The sequence below is a fragment of the Mercurialis annua genome, linkage group LG1-X, assembly GCF_937616625.2.
Source record: "Mercurialis annua linkage group LG1-X, ddMerAnnu1.2, whole genome shotgun sequence".
NCBI lineage: Eukaryota > Viridiplantae > Streptophyta > Magnoliopsida > Malpighiales > Euphorbiaceae > Mercurialis > Mercurialis annua.
The window spans coordinates 68,501,131-68,520,076 of record NC_065570.1 but is presented as its reverse complement, the minus strand read 5'-3'; the positions used below and the strand labels follow the sequence as shown (position 1 = coordinate 68,520,076).

At 33.4% G+C, this 18,946-nt stretch overlaps 2 protein-coding genes and 1 non-coding gene across 3 annotated transcripts; all 3 read left to right on the top strand.

Moving 5' to 3' along the window:
- Positions 1 to 969: 969 nt before the first annotated feature.
- On the top strand, positions 970 to 6,073 carry LOC126683854 (protein SMAX1-LIKE 6-like). Its single transcript, XM_050379442.2, has 3 exons — positions 970 to 2,618; positions 3,661 to 3,907; positions 4,034 to 6,073. The coding sequence occupies exons 1-3, from the start codon at positions 1,420 to 1,422 to the stop codon at positions 5,888 to 5,890; spliced, it is 3,303 nt and encodes a 1,100-aa protein (XP_050235399.1). The 5' UTR covers positions 970 to 1,419; the 3' UTR covers positions 5,891 to 6,073.
- Positions 6,074 to 7,164: 1,091 nt separating this feature from the next.
- Positions 7,165 to 16,778, top strand: LOC126657321 (ran-binding protein M homolog). Its single transcript, XM_050351993.2, has 10 exons — positions 7,165 to 7,777; positions 9,479 to 9,625; positions 9,777 to 9,863; positions 10,832 to 10,877; positions 11,453 to 11,529; positions 12,840 to 13,002; positions 14,730 to 14,798; positions 15,136 to 15,195; positions 15,572 to 15,658; positions 16,270 to 16,778. Exons 1-10 carry the CDS (start codon positions 7,326 to 7,328, stop codon positions 16,549 to 16,551), a joined length of 1,470 nt encoding a protein of 489 aa, XP_050207950.1. The 5' UTR covers positions 7,165 to 7,325; the 3' UTR covers positions 16,552 to 16,778.
- On the top strand, positions 10,059 to 10,172 carry LOC126666463 (5S ribosomal RNA). Its single transcript, XR_007637961.1, has one exon. It is a non-coding gene; the product is annotated as a 5S ribosomal RNA (ribosomal RNA).
- Positions 16,779 to 18,946: the final 2,168 nt, after the last annotated feature.

Sequence of the window (18,946 nt, the reverse complement as noted above, 5' to 3'; positions counted from 1 at the left end):
AAAACACATGAGTCCACAATAGAATTAAAACAACTTTTTGTATGATTGTGATTGAAGAATACATTATACACTTTGTAAAGGTGGTGGTCCATTTATTTGTAAGGGAAAAAAGAGTGTTTTTAAAGTCCCTTTTTGTAATTGATGGGAGGCAAGATTCATACTCTTTAAGAGACACCACTCATATATCATAAGATTTTATTTCTTGTATTATTTGCATTAATCTTCTAATAATTTTTTTTTAATTTTTTTTGAAAAATATGATATTTTTATACTATTAATAACACTAATGTTTAATTAGTATATAGGTTAAAAATGAAAGATTTTTTAATTTGTTTTCAAATAAAAAGAGTATAATTTAATATTTTTGGATAGGGATAAAAACTAATTCCCTAAAATTGGGTACATATGGCTTTTTTATAAGGTCAGGTATAAAAGAAAAAAAAATAAGGTGGATTTTTTTAAATAATTAAACCTTTATTTTACCCTTCTAAAACATAAGGCTTTTCTTATTTGTCAAGTAGAAAAGTATAAGTATAAATAAGTGAATAATTTTTAGTGACCATAACTTTTTTTAATATAGTATTAATATTAGACCCATAAATATTAATTTCTTGAAAATAAAAGTGTCATAACTTTTTATATTTTTTTTATATAATATTAATTTTAATATAAGTAAATTTTCAATTCATCATGTATATTAATTATTAGATAGTGTATTGTGTATTTTTATTATTATGAATTAATTTAGTGGTACTATTTTATCATTTGGCATTGGTTAAAAAGTTTGATACCACAACCTTACCCAGCTGCCAGCTGCTCCTGTTAAAATGCCAAATTATACAAAAATATTTTCCAAAATTAAATATTATATAAAAAACACAAAATTAACAAATAAAAATAAAAGCGGGTAGCAGTTAGAGTTGGTTAGTATTTGAAAAATCAGTTTTAAGGACGAACGCAAATGCTCAACAATTTTCAGCCAAAAGCTAAAAATATGTCTTCTCTCACTGATTGCTAGAGAGACAGTGACTCCACTCCCATGGTTGGTCCCTTTTGCTTCAGTGGACTGGACACGCCATCTCTCCCTTTCTTCTTCAGCAACAAGTTTAAAAGAATCTATGCTTGCTCACCATATGTTCGATCTATTGCCTAGCAGAAACTTAAGAAAAACAAAAACTACATACATACCCCACCAAAAACTAAACCAAACCAAATCAGACAAATACTCTCTTATCTCTCCTTTTTATTCTATTTATCTTCTTCTTCAATCTCTCAAATTAAATAAATTATTATTCTAAAACATAATAAATAAATACTTTCATTTTTTATTATCTTTTCTTTATCCAACACTTATCTATTTCTCCGTATATTTCTCGTCGCTAAAGACCCTCTTCTTTTTGCTCGCCGCCGTTCGCGGCGATGCCAACGCCGGTAAGCGCAGCAAGGCAATTTCTAACAGAAGAAGCGGCGCGTGCATTAGACGATGCAGTAGCTGTAGCGCGTCGCCGCAGTCATGCACAAACGACGTCGCTCCATGCTATCTCTGCTTTACTAGCTTTACCGTCGTCCACACTCCGTGATGCATGTGCACGCTCTAGAAACAGTCCGTGTTCTTCACGGTTACAGTTTCGCGCGTTGGAATTATGCGTCGGTGTTTCTCTCGATCGTGTGCCGTCGTCAAAGACGGTTAACAGCAACGACGAGGATAACGGTCCTCCTATATCTAACTCACTTATGGCGGCGATTAAAAGATCACAAGCGAATCAAAGGCGACACCCTGATCATTTTCACTTGCAGCAAATCCACTGTAATCAGCAATCTCCTTCTGTTTTAAAAGTTGAACTAAAGCATTTCATTTTATCAATTTTAGATGACCCGATAGTGAGTCGGGTTTTTGGTGATGCCGGGTTTAGAAGTTGTGATATTAAGTTAGCTATTATTCACCCACCTACTGTTATGCAAGCTCCCAGATTTTCGAGGTCCAGGTGTCCCCCGCCTATTTTTCTGTGTAATTTGCCAGGTTCGGATCCGGACCGACCCGGATTTGGGTACCCATTTGGACTGGATGTTGATGATGATGGGGATTATTGTAGGAGGATTAGTGACAAGATTAGTAAAGTAAAAAGCGTGTTGCTTCTTGGAGTTTGTGCTTGTGATGCTTTGAGTAAGTTTATTGACTGTGTAAATAATGGTAATAAAGGTGGAATTTTGAGCTCTGAGATTGCTGGGTTAAGTGTAGTTTCCATTGAGAAGGAGATCGTTGAGTATGTTAGTGAAGGAGGGAGTAGTAGTGAAGTGAGAGAAAAAATGGGTTTCAAATTTGATGAGCTGAGGAGTAAGTTAGAGAGGTGTTCGAGTCGAGGTATTATGTTGAGTTTCGGAGAGTTGAAGGTCTTAGTTGGTGAAAATGTTGATGCTGTGAGTTACTTGGTTATGAAGTTAACTGGTTTATTAGAGGATTTTAGAGAGAAGTTGTGGTTGATGGGTGCAGCGGCTAGACATGAAACGTATGCCAAGTTTTTGGGAAAGTTTCCATGCATAGAAAAGGATTGGGATCTTCATCTTCTGCCAATTACTTCATCTAAAAGTCCTATTGATAGTTTTGGCTCTAAATCCAGGTGAGTTTGTACTACTTTTGTCGTTATATGTTTGTTACTTCTCTTTCAGTTGGTTATGGCAAAAACTATAAAATAGTCTGTTAGATTTTATAATTTTTTTTCTTTTGGTTTATAATATGTTTTCTTTAGACTTCATACGAATTTAAATGTTAAACTATCAAGAAGAAGATCTGAAGAGATGGGGTATTTGGATTGGTCCAAATTCCAAAAAGAGTGCTGCCCATGTCATACCAATTTTTAAATTAATTATATGCGTTTTTGTTTGCTATCTTCATCATATTTGTTTAATACTTATATACTCCGTATGCATTGGACTGACGTTCTTTTAGTTTGATTTCATTTCTTCTTCATTTCCTTTTTTTCTTTCATATCTATTTTCTTCTTTGAATTAAATAACATGTATTATATTTCTCCCAGTTTTATCAATTATATGTTCACCTGACGAAAGGGCATGGTTCATATGACTATTTGGCTTTCTGCTTCGTTGGGTATAAAGCATGGCATGGCCTATAATTTTAAATTGAAGTCCAACAATGCAGTGAAAATTTGTGTTCATTAATGAGAGACCTCCAAATGCAGCATACACCAGTTTGTAGTTGGCCTTTCATGTGGAATAAACGAAATTGGCCTATACTTGTAACTTGCAATCTTCGGTTGCTAATGTAACTGCTATGTCTTAGCCATTGTTTTTTATTTGTTTTATATGTACATATGAAGAAGTAACAACAGCTTGTTTTCACAAAAAAAAAAAAAGTAACAACAGCTTCAAAATTGGGTATAATTTGAGAATCTCTAGGTTTTGAATCTAGAAATAAACTGCATCTGACACTTAATAACCCATGAAGAGAAATATGCTGTTCTGGTAAGTTAGTTTTTCGCTTGAATATGGTATTACATTCTATTTGGGGTCCTATAATGTGTATAAATGCTTAGTTTTATGCCAAATTCTGTTGTGCACCCATTTTTTTCCCACATACAGTTTATTTTCTAACTGTTTCTAACTATTGAATCTCACAGTTCGCTACTGATGACATTCTTACAGCTTGATGGGGTCTTTCGTCCCATTTGGTGGGTTCTTTTCTACACTATCTGATTATAAAGGTCCATCCAGCAAACCAAATCAACAGGTTACTCGTTGTCACCTTTGCACCGCAAAGTATGAGCAAGAAGTTTCTGCGATGCTGAAGACGGGGTCAACAATTTCAGTTGCAGATCAATACTTGGAGAATTTACCTTCTTGGTTGCAAATGGCTCAACTTGACTCAGCTAAGGGATTGGACGGGGCTAAGGTGTGTTGCTCTTAATAATTGGAAATCATCGACTTACTTATTGTGCATTTTTACATAATTGCAAAATTTCAAACCAACAATTTACACTGTCTGATTTTCATATAATAAACTTCATCTTCAGTGCAGACCAAAAATGATGGAACAACATTGAATTCTAAGATTTTGGGACTGCAAAAAAAGTGGAATGATGTCTGCCAACGGCTGCATCATGCTCAGCCTTTTTCCAAATTTGATATTTCACAGGGCAAGCCCCTAGTATCAACTGCAGAGGTCTTTCCAGTTATTGCTGATAGGAAGGAGAGCAGCAGCAGCTGCAGCAGAGATTCATCACTTAATGAGAGTCAATGTGCAAATTTAGGTATAGATCATATGGACTTGCAAGCTGCTTTTCTATCAAAACCTATCATGCCATTACTAGTAGCTTCCAGAGCTGAGAACGTTAGTTGCCAATCTAAGCTACCGAGTCCGCACAACCAGAAAGATGGTTCTTGGATCTCTCTGCCCAGTACAGGTCTGCCAACTGACCACAGATCATCTTCATCTGTCCCTTCTGTGACCACAGATTTGGGGCTGGGAACAATTTATACATCTAGTTCTCGTGAGCCAGTTACCCCAAAGCTACGTGATCGGAAAGAGTCTCTTCAACTGTTTTCAGGTTCTGAATCATCTGAGTTTCGAGGTAATGAGAGTACTTCGCATGAGATTGTACAGTCTTCTTCATGTTCGCATCCTTCTTCAGTGGGGCAGTTTGATTATGTAAATTACAAATCACTTGTGAGATCTCTTTCTGAAAAAGTTGGCTGGCAAGAGGAAGCCATATGTGCTATCAGTCGAGCAATATCTCGTTGTAAAGCTGGATATGGAAGAAGTCGAGGCTCCACTGCAAGAGGAGATATTTGGCTTACTTTCCTTGGACCCGACAAAGTTGGAAAGAAAAGAATTGCTTCACTGCTTGCCAAATTAATGTTTGGTAGCCATGACCACTTAATTTCTGTTGATTTGAGATTCCATGATTGGGTTTACCCATCAAACTGTGTCTTTGAATGTCAAGAATCAAGTGATTATGATGTGATATTTAGGGGGAAGACGATTGTTGATTACATTTCACTGGAGTTGGGCAAGAGACCCCGTGCAGTAGTGCTTCTTGAGAATGTTGACAAGGCTGATCTCTTGGTCCAGAATAGTTTGTCCCAGGCTGCAAGGACAGGTAAATTTCCAGATTCCCATGGAAGAGAAATCAGCATAAGTAATGTGATTTTTGTTTTGTCGTCAGCAATTTCAATTGGAAGTGTAAATCATCTGCCTCAGGCAGAATCTGGTAAGTTCTCTGAAGAAGTCGTTCTCGGTGCTAAAAGCTGGCAGATGAAAATATTAATTGAACAAGCTGGTGAGAGTTCCAACGGAAGAACGCTAACCTCTGTTGCGTCACCTATGAATAAAAGAAAGCTGCATGGAGCCGCCAATGCCACACAGCAACATTTTAGCAACGAGGCTAAAAGACGAGCCTATAAATCATTAGGATCATCTCTGGACTTGAATCTACCTCTAGCGGAGATGGAAGAGAAGAGCGTCGACTCTAGCAGCTATGATAGTGACCCCACCTCTGAAAACTCACAAGCTTGGCTGGAAGATTTACTTGATCAAGTAGACGAAAAGGTGCCATTCAAGCCATTTGATTTTGATGCTCTTGCCGATAACATAGGGAGAGAAATCAGTGCACAGTTTCAAAAGGTATTTGGATCGGATACTGCATTGGAGATTGATGATGAAGTCATGGTACAAATGCTTGCAGCTTCATGGTTATCGGACGTGAGCAGAGCGCTGGAGGACTGGGTTGAAAAAGTCCTGGGTAGAGGATTTGTAGAAGCGCGGCAGAAATACCATAGCAGTGTTGAGTATGTTGTGAAAGTAGCTACATGTAAAGGCATTGTAGTGGAAGAGAGAGCTTCCGGAATTTGCCTGCCTTCAACCATTAATCTGTAAACTACTTTCTTGTAATTATATGTACAATTTAGCTTTTAGTATATACAGATTTAGCATATGAAAAGCCTTTTGGTTAATCAATGCCATAGGAGATTTGATGGATAATTTGTATCTCTGTATTATATCAGTCTCTAACAGCATTAGCAATATGAGAAGTTATGATGATAATTATTTTTAAATCAATTTAAATTGTATTTTAAATTTAATTGGTTATAATGAATTAATAAATTTAATTTAAAAGAAAACTTTTGTAATCAAAGTTGGATAAGTAACCAACTACTATTTTTGTTACGTCTGATCACTCTTTAGAAGCGGATGAGTAACCAGAATCTTTTCCAATTTTTGTAGCACCAAACCAAGTACAAAACAGTCTCAGGATTTTATTTTTGACGATGGAAAATATATGGACCACTGCGATTTAACCAAATTGATTTCACTTATCTATTTTAGGACTCCTATGGATTAATAAAAACTTGATTAGTTTGAACAAACTGCGAATTGTTCGCGTTATGATTTATTAAATCTGCTAATCAGAGTTTAAATTTAAAATTAAACATGGAGTCTGTAAAGAATCGGTATATAGTTTGTACAAGTGATCAATTGTAGACCCAATTTTCAATACAATTAAAGTAGTTGTCAAAACTGACTCCCCCTAAAGGCAATCCGCAGTAGAAATGGTAAATGAGTGATCTTGGACGGGTTTGATTTTGACTATTTCGATTAATTGGTTGGATTGTGTCTCTGAATTCAAAATCTAAATCCAACTTAAAACTAGAAACATAACATCCAAAATTCAACAGTCAACAAATTAAATATATTCCAGTTCAATCCAATTTAATATTGTTAATTTTTTTATTTTATTTTGGTTCGATTTTAAAAAAAATTAAAATTTGGTTCGGTTCGATTTGGTTTGAAAATTAATCTTTAAAACTTTGGTTCAGTTCGATTATTTTTAGAATCAATTCGATTCGATTTTTAAAGATTATATTTGAAATTTGAAAAATAAATTTGTATGGTAATAAAAAAAATATCAAATATTCTTGATCATTTGACTCAATTTTGTTCATTAGATAATTTTAATTTTTTTTAGTCTAAAATATTTTGGGTCAAATGAGTTAGATAAACAGTGGACCAGTGGTCCAAACTCACTAGTCACTATGGCAAATAATGGGCTGTACTTTCATGATTGGATTGGGAGGCTTGGATTGGACAATTATTTATTTGCCACCTCTAATTCTGAGTTCACAAGTAGAGGATTAAAACCCAACTTAATTAATTTATCACAAAGATACTCAACTTCCCTGTTCATCTCTTCTCTACTCTCGTTTTCATTTCTTTGATCTTACTCAGAACTCCCAAAACTTCTCCAATCAAACAAAAAAAGAAAAAATTCAAATAAATGTTCAGTTAACCCTAACCCTAATTCCCCTAAAAAATGAGCACTACAAACTCCATCGTCGCAACCACCTCCAACGGTGGCACCACTACCGCAAACAATCACCACCACCAGCAACAACATCAAGATCCCGCCACCTACTTTCTAAACCTAGCTCGACAGCAATCTTCATCATCCTCAGGCTCTTTTGCCTCGTCATCATCTTCGTCAATGATGATGGGAGATGAGGATGAGCGAGAAGAAGAGCCAACGGAGCTTAACACGATAAATAGTTCGGGAGGGTTTCTTGTGATATCAACTGATAAGCTGAGTGTGAAATACACAAATGTGAATCTACATGGGCATGATGTTGGTGCTGTTCAAGCTAATAAACCTGCTCCTGTTAAAAGGCTTGTTTATTATTTCGAGATTTATGTTAGGAATAGCGGTGCTAAAGGTCAGATTGCTATTGGCTTCACTAATGAGGGTTTCAAAATGCGGAGGCAGCCTGGGTAATTTATCGATCTTTTCTTTTCTTTTATGGATTAATTTGTGTAATTTGCTAATTAAACTTGAAATATAAGACAATGTATGTGCATTTGGTTATTGAAGAATAACATTGAAGGATTTTATGTTGTTTATAGCTGAAAAGAGTAGAGAATTTTAGGGGTTTTCCTCGGTTATTTGTTGTGAGAAGAGTGTTAGTGCATGATGCGGTTGAGCTAACTGTTAAATGCAAAGCATGTGATGTGAGGGATAATCTATTTGAAATAGTTGAGGCTTGGTCTTGGCTTTTGGATCATTGCTGTGATGTCGTGGTAGAAATCGGTTTCAATTGTTGACGAGAATACATGGTGTTTGCGTCAGTTATTTATTATCTTGGTGTATTAGAAGATTACAATAAATTTCTATACTAGCTCAATGCCTGTAATGACTGTGCACAGAAGACCATTAATAAAATGCCACTATTTATAGTCCAGTAGCAATAGATAATATCAATAACACCTTAGTCCCTAAATTTACTTTCCACTGTTTCTAGAAATTTGAGTGGTAATCTTGATCAAATGATCATCAAGCAAAAGATCTTTATCTTTCCCTTAATCAGGATAAGGTTTCTGATGTCTGCTACCTGCAGGTATTACTTCCCTGTTTATAATATTGAATGGATTTGCAGTTGCTTGCCCGAACAGTAAAATATTAGAATTACTTGGAGTAAGAGATGCATCTTCATTTATTTTCAATAAAGGAAGCTCAGTGTCTTATTATATTCATCAACAAAAAGTTGATTCCTTGTAATTGCTTTTATTTTATGGATATTTTTAGTGCCACCTAATTGAAATCACATAGCATATAGGAACTGTAACGAATGTCATAAAGTAAAGAAAAAACATCCCCTTGCCCTGAAAGTGCATGATATCGTATGTATGGTGCCTGCTCTAGGAGTGGCGCTTCACCTAAAGCTCCTTGTAGGAAAGTTTGGGGCCGGCTGGCGCGAAGGTTGTCTCTTTGGCAACTATAAATGGTGGCAAGGACCAACGGATGATGCATCTTGGGGACAAGGAAAAAGACAAAGGCGCGTACTTGAGTGATGTTTTTGATATAGAACATAGAAGTAGTTTGCATGATGCAGATATGGAACAACAGATTTAGAAAGGACATAGTAGTTATTTGCGCAACTTATTTAGTTTGAGAGCTTTGTCCTATTGTGTAAAAAGGCTATAGTTCCAGTTATATGTATACCTGCTCAGAAGCACAGGTTTTGTTGATACTTGCGTCATTTTACTTTTCAAGACATTTGATTGTTTATATTTTTTTCTGTACACAGTACACTGAAATTCTCAGCTCCTAAAATAGCTTGATAGAGTAATTATTCGTCAATTAGCATAGCTAAACAAGTAAACAATGTCTAATGAAATCACAGTGACCTAGAGCTGTGCCTTTCAGTCAAGGTATAATTTATATTGGCAGTTAAAAATTGACTCTCATCTCTTAATGCTTCACTGAGTTGGAGGAAATTTAGATATGCTAGGTCCATTGATGAATTATTGGGCGGTATTGGATCTATGCTTCTAAATAAACACGAAAACAAAAGTAGCATGCAGCTTTAAGTATTTGTCCAGCAATGTACGCCAGTTTTTAATTGCATTTCCTTGTTTCCAATAGATAAAATGAATTTCTTTATTTACTCCTTCCCGTTTTTATTTCCTGTGCAGGTGGGAAACAAACAGTTGCGGGTATCATGGAGATGATGGCTGTCTGTATCGTGGACAAGGAAAGGGAGAATCTTTTGGCCCAACCTTTACAGCCAAGGATACAGTTGGTACTGGCATTAACTATGCCTCACAGGAAATATTTTTTACGTAAGACACTGCCCACTGTAAATTTTTATGTTCTTTTACTTTCTTACGACTACTGTTTCCTGTATAACATGTGAAATTGTAAAATTATAAATTTGCCACTGGTTTTTATTGCGATACTTATTATTTTCAATGTGCTTCTGTGTTGCTGTAGTAAAAATGGAGTACTTGTTGGGGCAATTCACAAGGATATAAAAGGTCCCTTATTTCCCACTGTTGCTGTTCACAGCCTGAATGAAGAGTATGTTCTGTTTCTTTGATATTTATATTCTTTAGCTGTTATTAGGACAATTTGCTTGCTGTTCTGTTTTGCAAATACTTTCTGCTTTGCAATATGAGTGAGTAGATTAATTGATTATAATTTAGTTGCTCTATGTATTTCGGTTGAATGAGTTGTAAGGCAACAGATATATACGATTATCGTGCACAGTACGACGGGTGCGATCATACCAGCACTAATGCACCGGATCCCATCAGAACTCCGAAGTTAAAGGTGCTTGGGCGAGAGCAGTAGGAGGTGACCTCCTGGGAAGTCCTCGTGTTGCACTCCCTTTTTTGCATTTTTGCGGTCCGCGCCTGCATTTTTTATTATTATTATCGCCGAGAGACGAACAAAACGAGTAACGATGAATTGCAAGTCAGGGACTAAACGGGAAATATGGAAAAAGTTCAGTAGGATACATTTTGCATTCTATATGCATTACATTTACATCTTATGATGCATATCTAGTTCCCAAGAATAATTTTTTTCCATTAGTAATACACGTAATACTTGAATCTTTGTAGCATAGAACTTTGAGTGGTTGATTAAAGAAAAGGCCAGAGTAAATTGGATTTTGTGACATAAGACTGTATCAACCTATGATGTGTGCATTGATTCTCAGTTTGGATTACATAAGATATTTGACATATTAGTTCATCAAAGATGTGGTATTCCATAGAATGTCTTCCACTCAATATTTTTTTTATATGGAAACTTGTTTGAAAATTAATATATTGGAGGTCGATTATCATGGTTATGCTGTATAACAATTTTCATCCTATTTTGAGACAAGGTCTTTTTGCTTCATTAGTAGTTAGTTTCTATGTTGATATAATAAGTAATCAATTTAACATTTATCTGGATGTAATTCTTGCAGTTACATGGATAGTACTTTTTTGGTGGATATTCTATTCTATTAATGTGTGTATTTTTTTTCAAACTGGCAGGATCGAAGTCAACTTTGGGCAAAAATATTTTGCTTTTGATCTTAAGGCAAGTTGTCCTATCAATTTCTCTTTTTACTTGTCTTGTCTTGTGGTCTTGTGTTTTTGAAAAATCATGTTAACTGGTATGAAATTATTACTGAATCTAGGGAATTCAGTTAATATATAGCTACATGCTGCACAAGATTTCATCGCTGATTAGCCTTTTACCTTGTGAATGTTCTATGTGGCACTGGCACCTTATAGCTATTTATGATAAGAGAGTAAGATAAAATTCTTTTTTGTGTGGCAATTGATGTATAAAGCCTTATGTTTAATTTATCTGAAATCAAGTCCTTTATTTTCTAGAGCTGATATTGGATATGATGTTGCTTGTGCTGTCTTTTAAGGCTTGAAATGCATGTCTACTTTCATATTCTGTTACTTCTTGGTTGGAATATGTGGCTGCTTGCATAATTTCTTCGCCAAGCTACTTTGGTTATTTTTATGCCTTTATATATTTGTCGACAAAAGTAACATGTTGGATTTAATTCCTTTATTTATGCTGATGTTATTACAATTTTGAAAATTAAGCTCGTCATTATTAATATTGATTTTTAATTTCATTTTAAATTCTTTTATTAGGAATACGAAGCACAAGAAAGGATGAAACAACAGATAGAAATTGAGAACATGTCATTGCCACCAAATGTGAGTTATGGGTAAGTTCTTGACGTTTTGATTCTTTTTTATATGAAACACATATTGTCCTCTAGGTTGAAAGTAATGTAATGAATCATGTGAAAGAATTATGTAGCAATTGATTTTCAAGGAAATCAATCTTAAGACTGTCTTTTATGGGCTATTTTTTCCATCTTGACCTTTCTCAAATTTGAAGTTACTACTTATCAAATTTTATGTATGAAACTCCCTCATATTTTGGTTTGCATGAAAAAGTGATAGACTGAGGTGGTGTCGTACTGGGATCAATTTTGGGATATGGATTTCAATTTAAGTGCAGTCAAGAATCAAGTGATTCTTAAGAAGTACTTGAGCTGGAAATTCACCATTTAAATGCTTGGATGGCATTGGTCTGCTTTGCCACTGATATTTTTTTTCCTTTTTTGATAAGGTTATAAAAAAGCAGGGAGTAGGAAGTTTGTCTAGATCTTAGAGCAGGTGTGTGATGCTCCTTAGCAGTTTGATGTCTGGACTACTATTTATCTAGAACATAAGACTACGTTGAGACGTTTCTTTGCAGACTAATATATACTCCCTCTGTCCCATTCTAATTGAGAAAATTTCCATTGCACATTGTTTAAGAAATTTTAGTAACTTTACTTTAATATCCTCATATTACATTAAATGCTTCACCACTTTTTAGAAAAATGCTTTTGAAATGCATTAATTGATGAGGGTAAAAGAAGAAAAGTAGTGTGAAAAATATTCTATAAATAGAAGTTTTCAATTAGAATGGGACACCCAAAATAGAAAATTTGGTCAATTAGAATGGGATGGAGGGAGTACTTTATAAAGGAAGACAATTTTCTAGCGGTTTTGTTCTTGTTTTTTTTTTTTGCATACGTACTTCCATCCATACTGTGGAATAAGATTTTATAAATTGAGTTTTAATTTTTTGTCATTTACCATCATCAAATAATGATTACTCTGCTGCGTGAACTCCATGGAGTCTCACAAGGTTTTGATAAGATACGTTAAACTAAAATTATAGAGCGTATCATCTGGCATTGAAGTGAGATGAATTTTATCATATTATCTTTCCAATTTTTGTTTATTTGGAATGAAAGAAAAAAAGATTATTGGAATGGTAGTCATTTGGTATTCTAAAATGATTTGAAATTCAATTGTTTCACATTCTTTTAATGCATTTTTGGCATAGCAGTGCTACATAACTGCTAATTTTTATTTTCTCTTGAGTTATCTATGATCGACAAACTAAAATTTTAGTTTTTATTGGTAACGCTTATCTCTTGTTCTTATTAGCAGATAATTTGTTTGTATTTTATGACAGACTTGTGCGCTCCTACTTGCTTCATTATGGCTATGAGGAGACTCTTAATTCATTTGACTTGGCTAGCCAAAGTACTGTTCCTCCTATAAAAGTAGTTTCAGAAAATGGCTTTGATGAACGGGACATTATGTATGCGTTAAACCAGAGAAGAACTCTTCGACAGGTATGATTGCTTTGACCATGGGTGTTTCCTCAAACTAGTTATTCACATCAGTTGGTGTGTGTGGTATAGCTTCATTACCTGTGGATTGAGTTAAAGCTAGTAAAATGTTATATATGAGCATGTTGCTGATATCGCCATAATAATGTTTTCGAAGTGTGTTTTTATTTTCTTCTCATTTCTCATTTTAATCTTTGGCATGAGAATTCTGTTCAGTAGTTCGTGTCATAGAGAATGATACTCTATTTTAGTGGAAGTCTAAATATATGTATATTCAGAACTGCCATTGGGAAAATTAGGTAGTAATTATGTCCACATATTATCTTTTTGATGAATTAATTTCTTCAGTTGTGATTGTTTTCTCATGCTAATATAGTATCATTGGACATCTTGCTATAATCTCAGCTTATGTTGTGGATTTTATTTTTCATTATTTTAATGCAACCTAGTCACTAGTGTTTCTCTTCTGGGTGATGTTAAAGCCACAGCTGAAATTGTTAAGTTGCAGCGGTAATTACTCTTTTAGCACCTGAACTTTCAAATGATACATACGTATCATTTAGTCCATAGTTGTTAAAGGCGCACATGAAGCGCAAAGGGTCCCATATCGCTTTAAGCGCAAGGCGCAAAAAAAGTGCACGCCTGAGTGAAGCTCGGCGCATATATGTAAAAAAAATTAAAATATCTATAACACACACAATAATTATCCCCAAAATTAAATATATGCTTCTAATAAAATAATAAGTCCAATAAAGCTTGCTTGGATGACCTTGAAGTTGATTCTTTGTTGAAAGTTGTCTTGATCAGAGAAGAAGAAGATTCTGAGCAGTCAGAGCCGTCACAACTTTTGAATGTATTATTTTAATAATTTTAAGGTTTATTTTACTAACTATTTTGTTTATGTTTTATTTTCTTAAAGCCCATAATAATAAAATTAAGAAATACAAACAGAAATTAGGTCATATGCAGCTGGCGCTTTTTGCCTGGAAGACCTCGCCTCAGCGCTTTAGCGCGCCTTGATGAAGGTGGTCGCCTCAGGTGTTTCTGAGGCGCACCACCTGCGCTATGCGTTATTCTAGTGCCTTAGAGGCGCGCTTTTAACAACTATGATTTAATCATTAATTTGTTATTATCTTTTAGGCTCATTGGAATTAATTTTTTCCAGGCAATTAATAAAGAAAGTCTAAATGATTGTTTTTAATAATATAAAGCAATCTTTCTTTTTATTTCTTATTTTATTAATCATTTTAAAATATTTGTATGTATCATTTAGCATATTTATTTTGCAATATTTTTCTTGAATGATGTGATCTCAAGGCAATTCAGTCTTTGACTAAAATATCATGACATCTTATTTGTAATAATTCATAATTAATATGGATTTAATAACACTAGTTGACTTGTGGTTTTGATGTAAAATTTTAGGAATGAGTGAGTAATTTTTTTAATTTGGCATTTTTTTATTTTTAATGTTATATTTAAATGCTATTGAAATTTAAATGATCTATTTAAAAATATTTACCTTATAATTTACCTAAATAATATTAATAAAACATGGAAATAAAGGTAAAAGTACATTTCAAAAGTAAATGTATTAGACTGACAATTTTCTTCTGTGGCCTTAACAGAACTCGCTTGTCCGTAAATCACCCTTCTTTCTCATATCCATCTGCTTTTTTTGCATCCAAATGTATGATTCAGTTTTGCTGACATTTCCTTTGATAATGAAGCTAATCAGGAATGGGGATATTGATGCTGCAATCAGTAAACTTCATGATTGGTATCCTCAGATTGTGCAGGTGAACACATTAAGTTAGATTTTGTATTGTCTTTTATTTTCTACTATCATATGATAAGCATTGTAAAATCTTTCTTGGCTCATGAAAGTAATTTTTTGCCTCATCCTTTAAGTAAATGTTAAAATTCAATCTGTATAATATATATTCTAATGTAAAGGTTGATGCTGTTGTTATTACAATGCGGATGATGTCTTAAAAGACATTCTAATGATAAATGATAATAAGAATTAGCAAGATCTTGTATGTAATTATACATGTATATTTTCTCGACCCCAACTCCAAGCTGTGCCAATGCTATTGATTTTTGAGTTGTGATTCCCACTATTATGTTACGCAGGATGAAAGGTCAGCTATGTGCTTTCTGCTTCACTGTCAGAAGTTTATTGAATTTGTTCGGGTATGTTTTCATGCTTATTTACTTTGCTCTTGGTAGTTTTGTTCTAGTTGGAAGGGACATCTCCAATCTCTGAACGCTTTTGACGACTGTGACAGATTTTTATGTTGCTGAAAGCTGGGTTACAGCATGTCTGTGTATTTGATCTTAGCAGCCTAAACTTATGTAATTATGCAGGGACATGTTCCCTATGTCTTTATGATAACATAGTACCTGTCTGCAAATGTTTGAAGACATAACTTTTGAAGCCTTAGCATCGTTTATTCTATTGGTCAAATTCTTATCCATAACCTGCAGCGCAAAGAATGACATTGTCTTATCAGGCAGGCTGCATAGTTTGACAGGGTTATTTATCTTCAACTGATTGTAATTTGTGTAGGGTGGAGCTTTAGAGGAAGCTGTCAAGTATGGAAGGATCGAATTGGCGAAGTTCTTTGAGTTGCCTGGGTTTAATGATTTGGTTCAGGTACTGACATTTGCAATTTATATGGCATCTTTTGTGTCAGAAATATAAATTTTAATAAAATTCAGGAGGGCAAATCTGAATTGTGATATCCTTAGAGGAGAGGTCCAGCTTTTTCTTGGCAAGCACTAAATGTATTTTCTGCATATGAAATGACATTCTTGAGATCAAATGCATAGGAACGATAAGCCTCGGGATTACTTATCTAGATTTAAGAATTATTTAAGTTTTTAGATCAAACGCATTCCATTTCTTCAATCTATTTTCGATGTGAGAAAATACTGCTTGATGGGAAGTGTGTACATCCTGCCCGTTTACATTGTCTTCTTTGTTGTTTCTTATAATCTGTATAAGAAAAACTATAAGACTAAGAATGTACGGAACATTGTTATCTTTTTACGCGAGACGTAAGAAATCCAATTGTGGAATATAATAAAATAGAACTTTTAATAGCCTGTTTAGATAAATGACCTTAAAATTTTATTCTTGATTTCTCTGGTGTTAAAATCAACTGCTTAGGCTTTTTCCCGTTTGCGTGATTTTCAATTAAATTCTTATATAATTTGATGGTGTATCATAAAGACTAAACCATCATTGGAATTCTCTCTACATAGGATTGTGTTGCTCTGCTGGCATACGAACAACCACAAGAATCCTCAGTCGGCTATCTTCTTGAAGACTCGCAGCGTGAGATTGTGGCGGACACTGTAAATGCTATGATTTTGTCTACAAATCCGAATATGAGCAATTTCCAAGGCTGCTTACGCTCGTACCTGGAGAGGTTACTCAGGCAGCTCACTGTTTGTTGTTTGGAGAGAAGGTCCTTAAATGGTGATCAAGGTGAAGCTTTCCATTTGCATAGAGTTCTTAATAGCAGTAAGAAAACCAAGTGCTAACCGATATGATCTAGGTAGCTATGCCTCCCATCTTCCGCTGTTTATACCTCTGGTTGACCTGTTGTTGAATCTGTATTCACGCGATCAGATGTGAAAACTCCCGATGTAACTTTTGAAATTTGATCATGAACTGTGAATCTTCAATTAGACATAGCCTGGGATGTTAAATTCAGGCTTTTCTTGTATATATATCTTTTTAAAGGTTATATTGCGGAAAAGTTTCTCAACTGTTGTGCTCCATTAGAATGGTAAACTTTTACCCTCCATGTTTAAATATCCTTGTTTTATTATTGTTATTCTTCTACTATAAGTTGTTTATAATATACTTTTCTCAACAGTTGTGCTCCATTAAATTCTCTATATCAATTACTATTATTTTTATACTCCTGTCTATCCCATAATTGCTGCTGTTAATATAATAATCCTAAACTAGTCAAAAATAAAATAAAATTGTGTATATAATTATGAAAACAGAACTGATTATGGAGATTTATACGTCAATTTGAGATTGAATGAACTAATGCACTAGAATTGGATATTAAAGTTTAATTAGGCCTCTTTTGTACTCTCAGGGACCAAATTAACACTGTATATATGTTCAACATAACATTTAATTAACCAAATTAATAAATTAAGTTATAATTAAGCTATCAAAGCATCCCCGCAGTGCTTAAATGAGGTACTAATGCTATAATTTAGCATTGAGTCTTAAAATTTTGTGCGTTAGTGCTAAATTTAGCATATGCTATATTTTGTGCAAATTTAACACTAGCTATATCTAATGCTAAATTATAGTATGCAAAAGCAATTCATTATTAATTAGAATTTTACTATGATTTTGTTTTTGCATTTTTATTTTAATATTTTTTTACTTTTTTTTATTTTAAATTGTGTTTTCTTTTTTACAATTTCGGTCGATTATTTTTTTAATAATTATACACCATAAAATAAGAAATATATAAAATAATTTATTTTTATACAATTCATAAATTCTCTTAATATTTATTTTTAAAAAGCCAAAGAAGAAAAATAGATTGCATTAAAAGAATTTTAAAATATATAATTAGAAATTATCAAATATAAAATTAATAGATAATTATCATATTAAATAATTATAACACTTACTTTTAACATATTGCATCGGGAAAAAAAGTAGAATATTATACTAACTATAGCATTTTATTATTATTTTCATATTAAATTTAACATTAGAAATAGCATTAGCATTGAGATGCTCCTAAGCTAGCTAAGATATGGAATCTAAATCTTAATGGACTGTGCTAGAGAAAAAAAACTAGCACACCCTACTTAAACCACTTTAACACCTAATCAGGATAGCAAATTGAATAAATATATTCCCTTCATTCTAATAGAATCGTCCAATTTATCATAATTTTTCAATTTTAACAAAACAAAATTAATTTATAAATTTTTATAATTTTTTTGTATTTTTCTTACGATATCCCTATTTAATGTAGCCACTAATTTCTATTTACTTATAGATATTAATAAATACTATTTTATTAGTGGATTTTAAATAACAATAATAATAATAAAAAAAGTTTGTTACTTTTTTTGGTCCATAATTTTTTTGTATTTGACTATTTTACATTGATTAAGAAAGTAATAGATATATTTTGATTTATATACGTTTTTATTAAATTGTCCATATTAATTACTAGTGTTTTTTATATTTTACTAATCCTTTTAGTCTCATTAAGTTATTTATTGATGAGGATAAATTTGAAAAAAAATTAAGAATAAATGCTCTCTTAATATTATAAAGTGATAAATATTATGAATTAAAATATTTTTTCAAATGCGAAAAATATTATGAACTGAATGAAGAATTTAATAGGGTCATGCAAGAGTTTTAGAAAAAGAAAGAAAGAAAGAAAGGTGTACGTACAATAAAGAGGCTGGCCTCTTATAATTGTATCTTTCCACCTTTAATATGCAACGGCCATTAATTGTCACTTGTCAATTACCAAAAGAACTAACTCTAGTAAATAATTAATTAATTTTTGACTAACACCATAATTAAGCTAGAAAAATATCCAATATCAAGTTCAAATTGCTACAACCAATCAACATTGAATTATTTTCCAAATCAATAAAAAAACATGTTATACACTCAAAACATTATTCTAAGTCGTCAAATTAGAATTTGTTTGGGTGAGATGTTACTCAGCAACTGTTCATTAAATGTTCATAAATGAGGAAATGAGAAGATGTAAGCAGTTATGTAAAGCGACGAAGATTCAATAAGAAACCCCACAATGCATTAAGGTGACTGCAACTTGCAATTCCAGCGCAGCTGCTAATAAATGATGCAGTTGCTAATGCATCACCAATTCATTCAGTTCACCAACCCAATGGCAAACGCACACCCTGA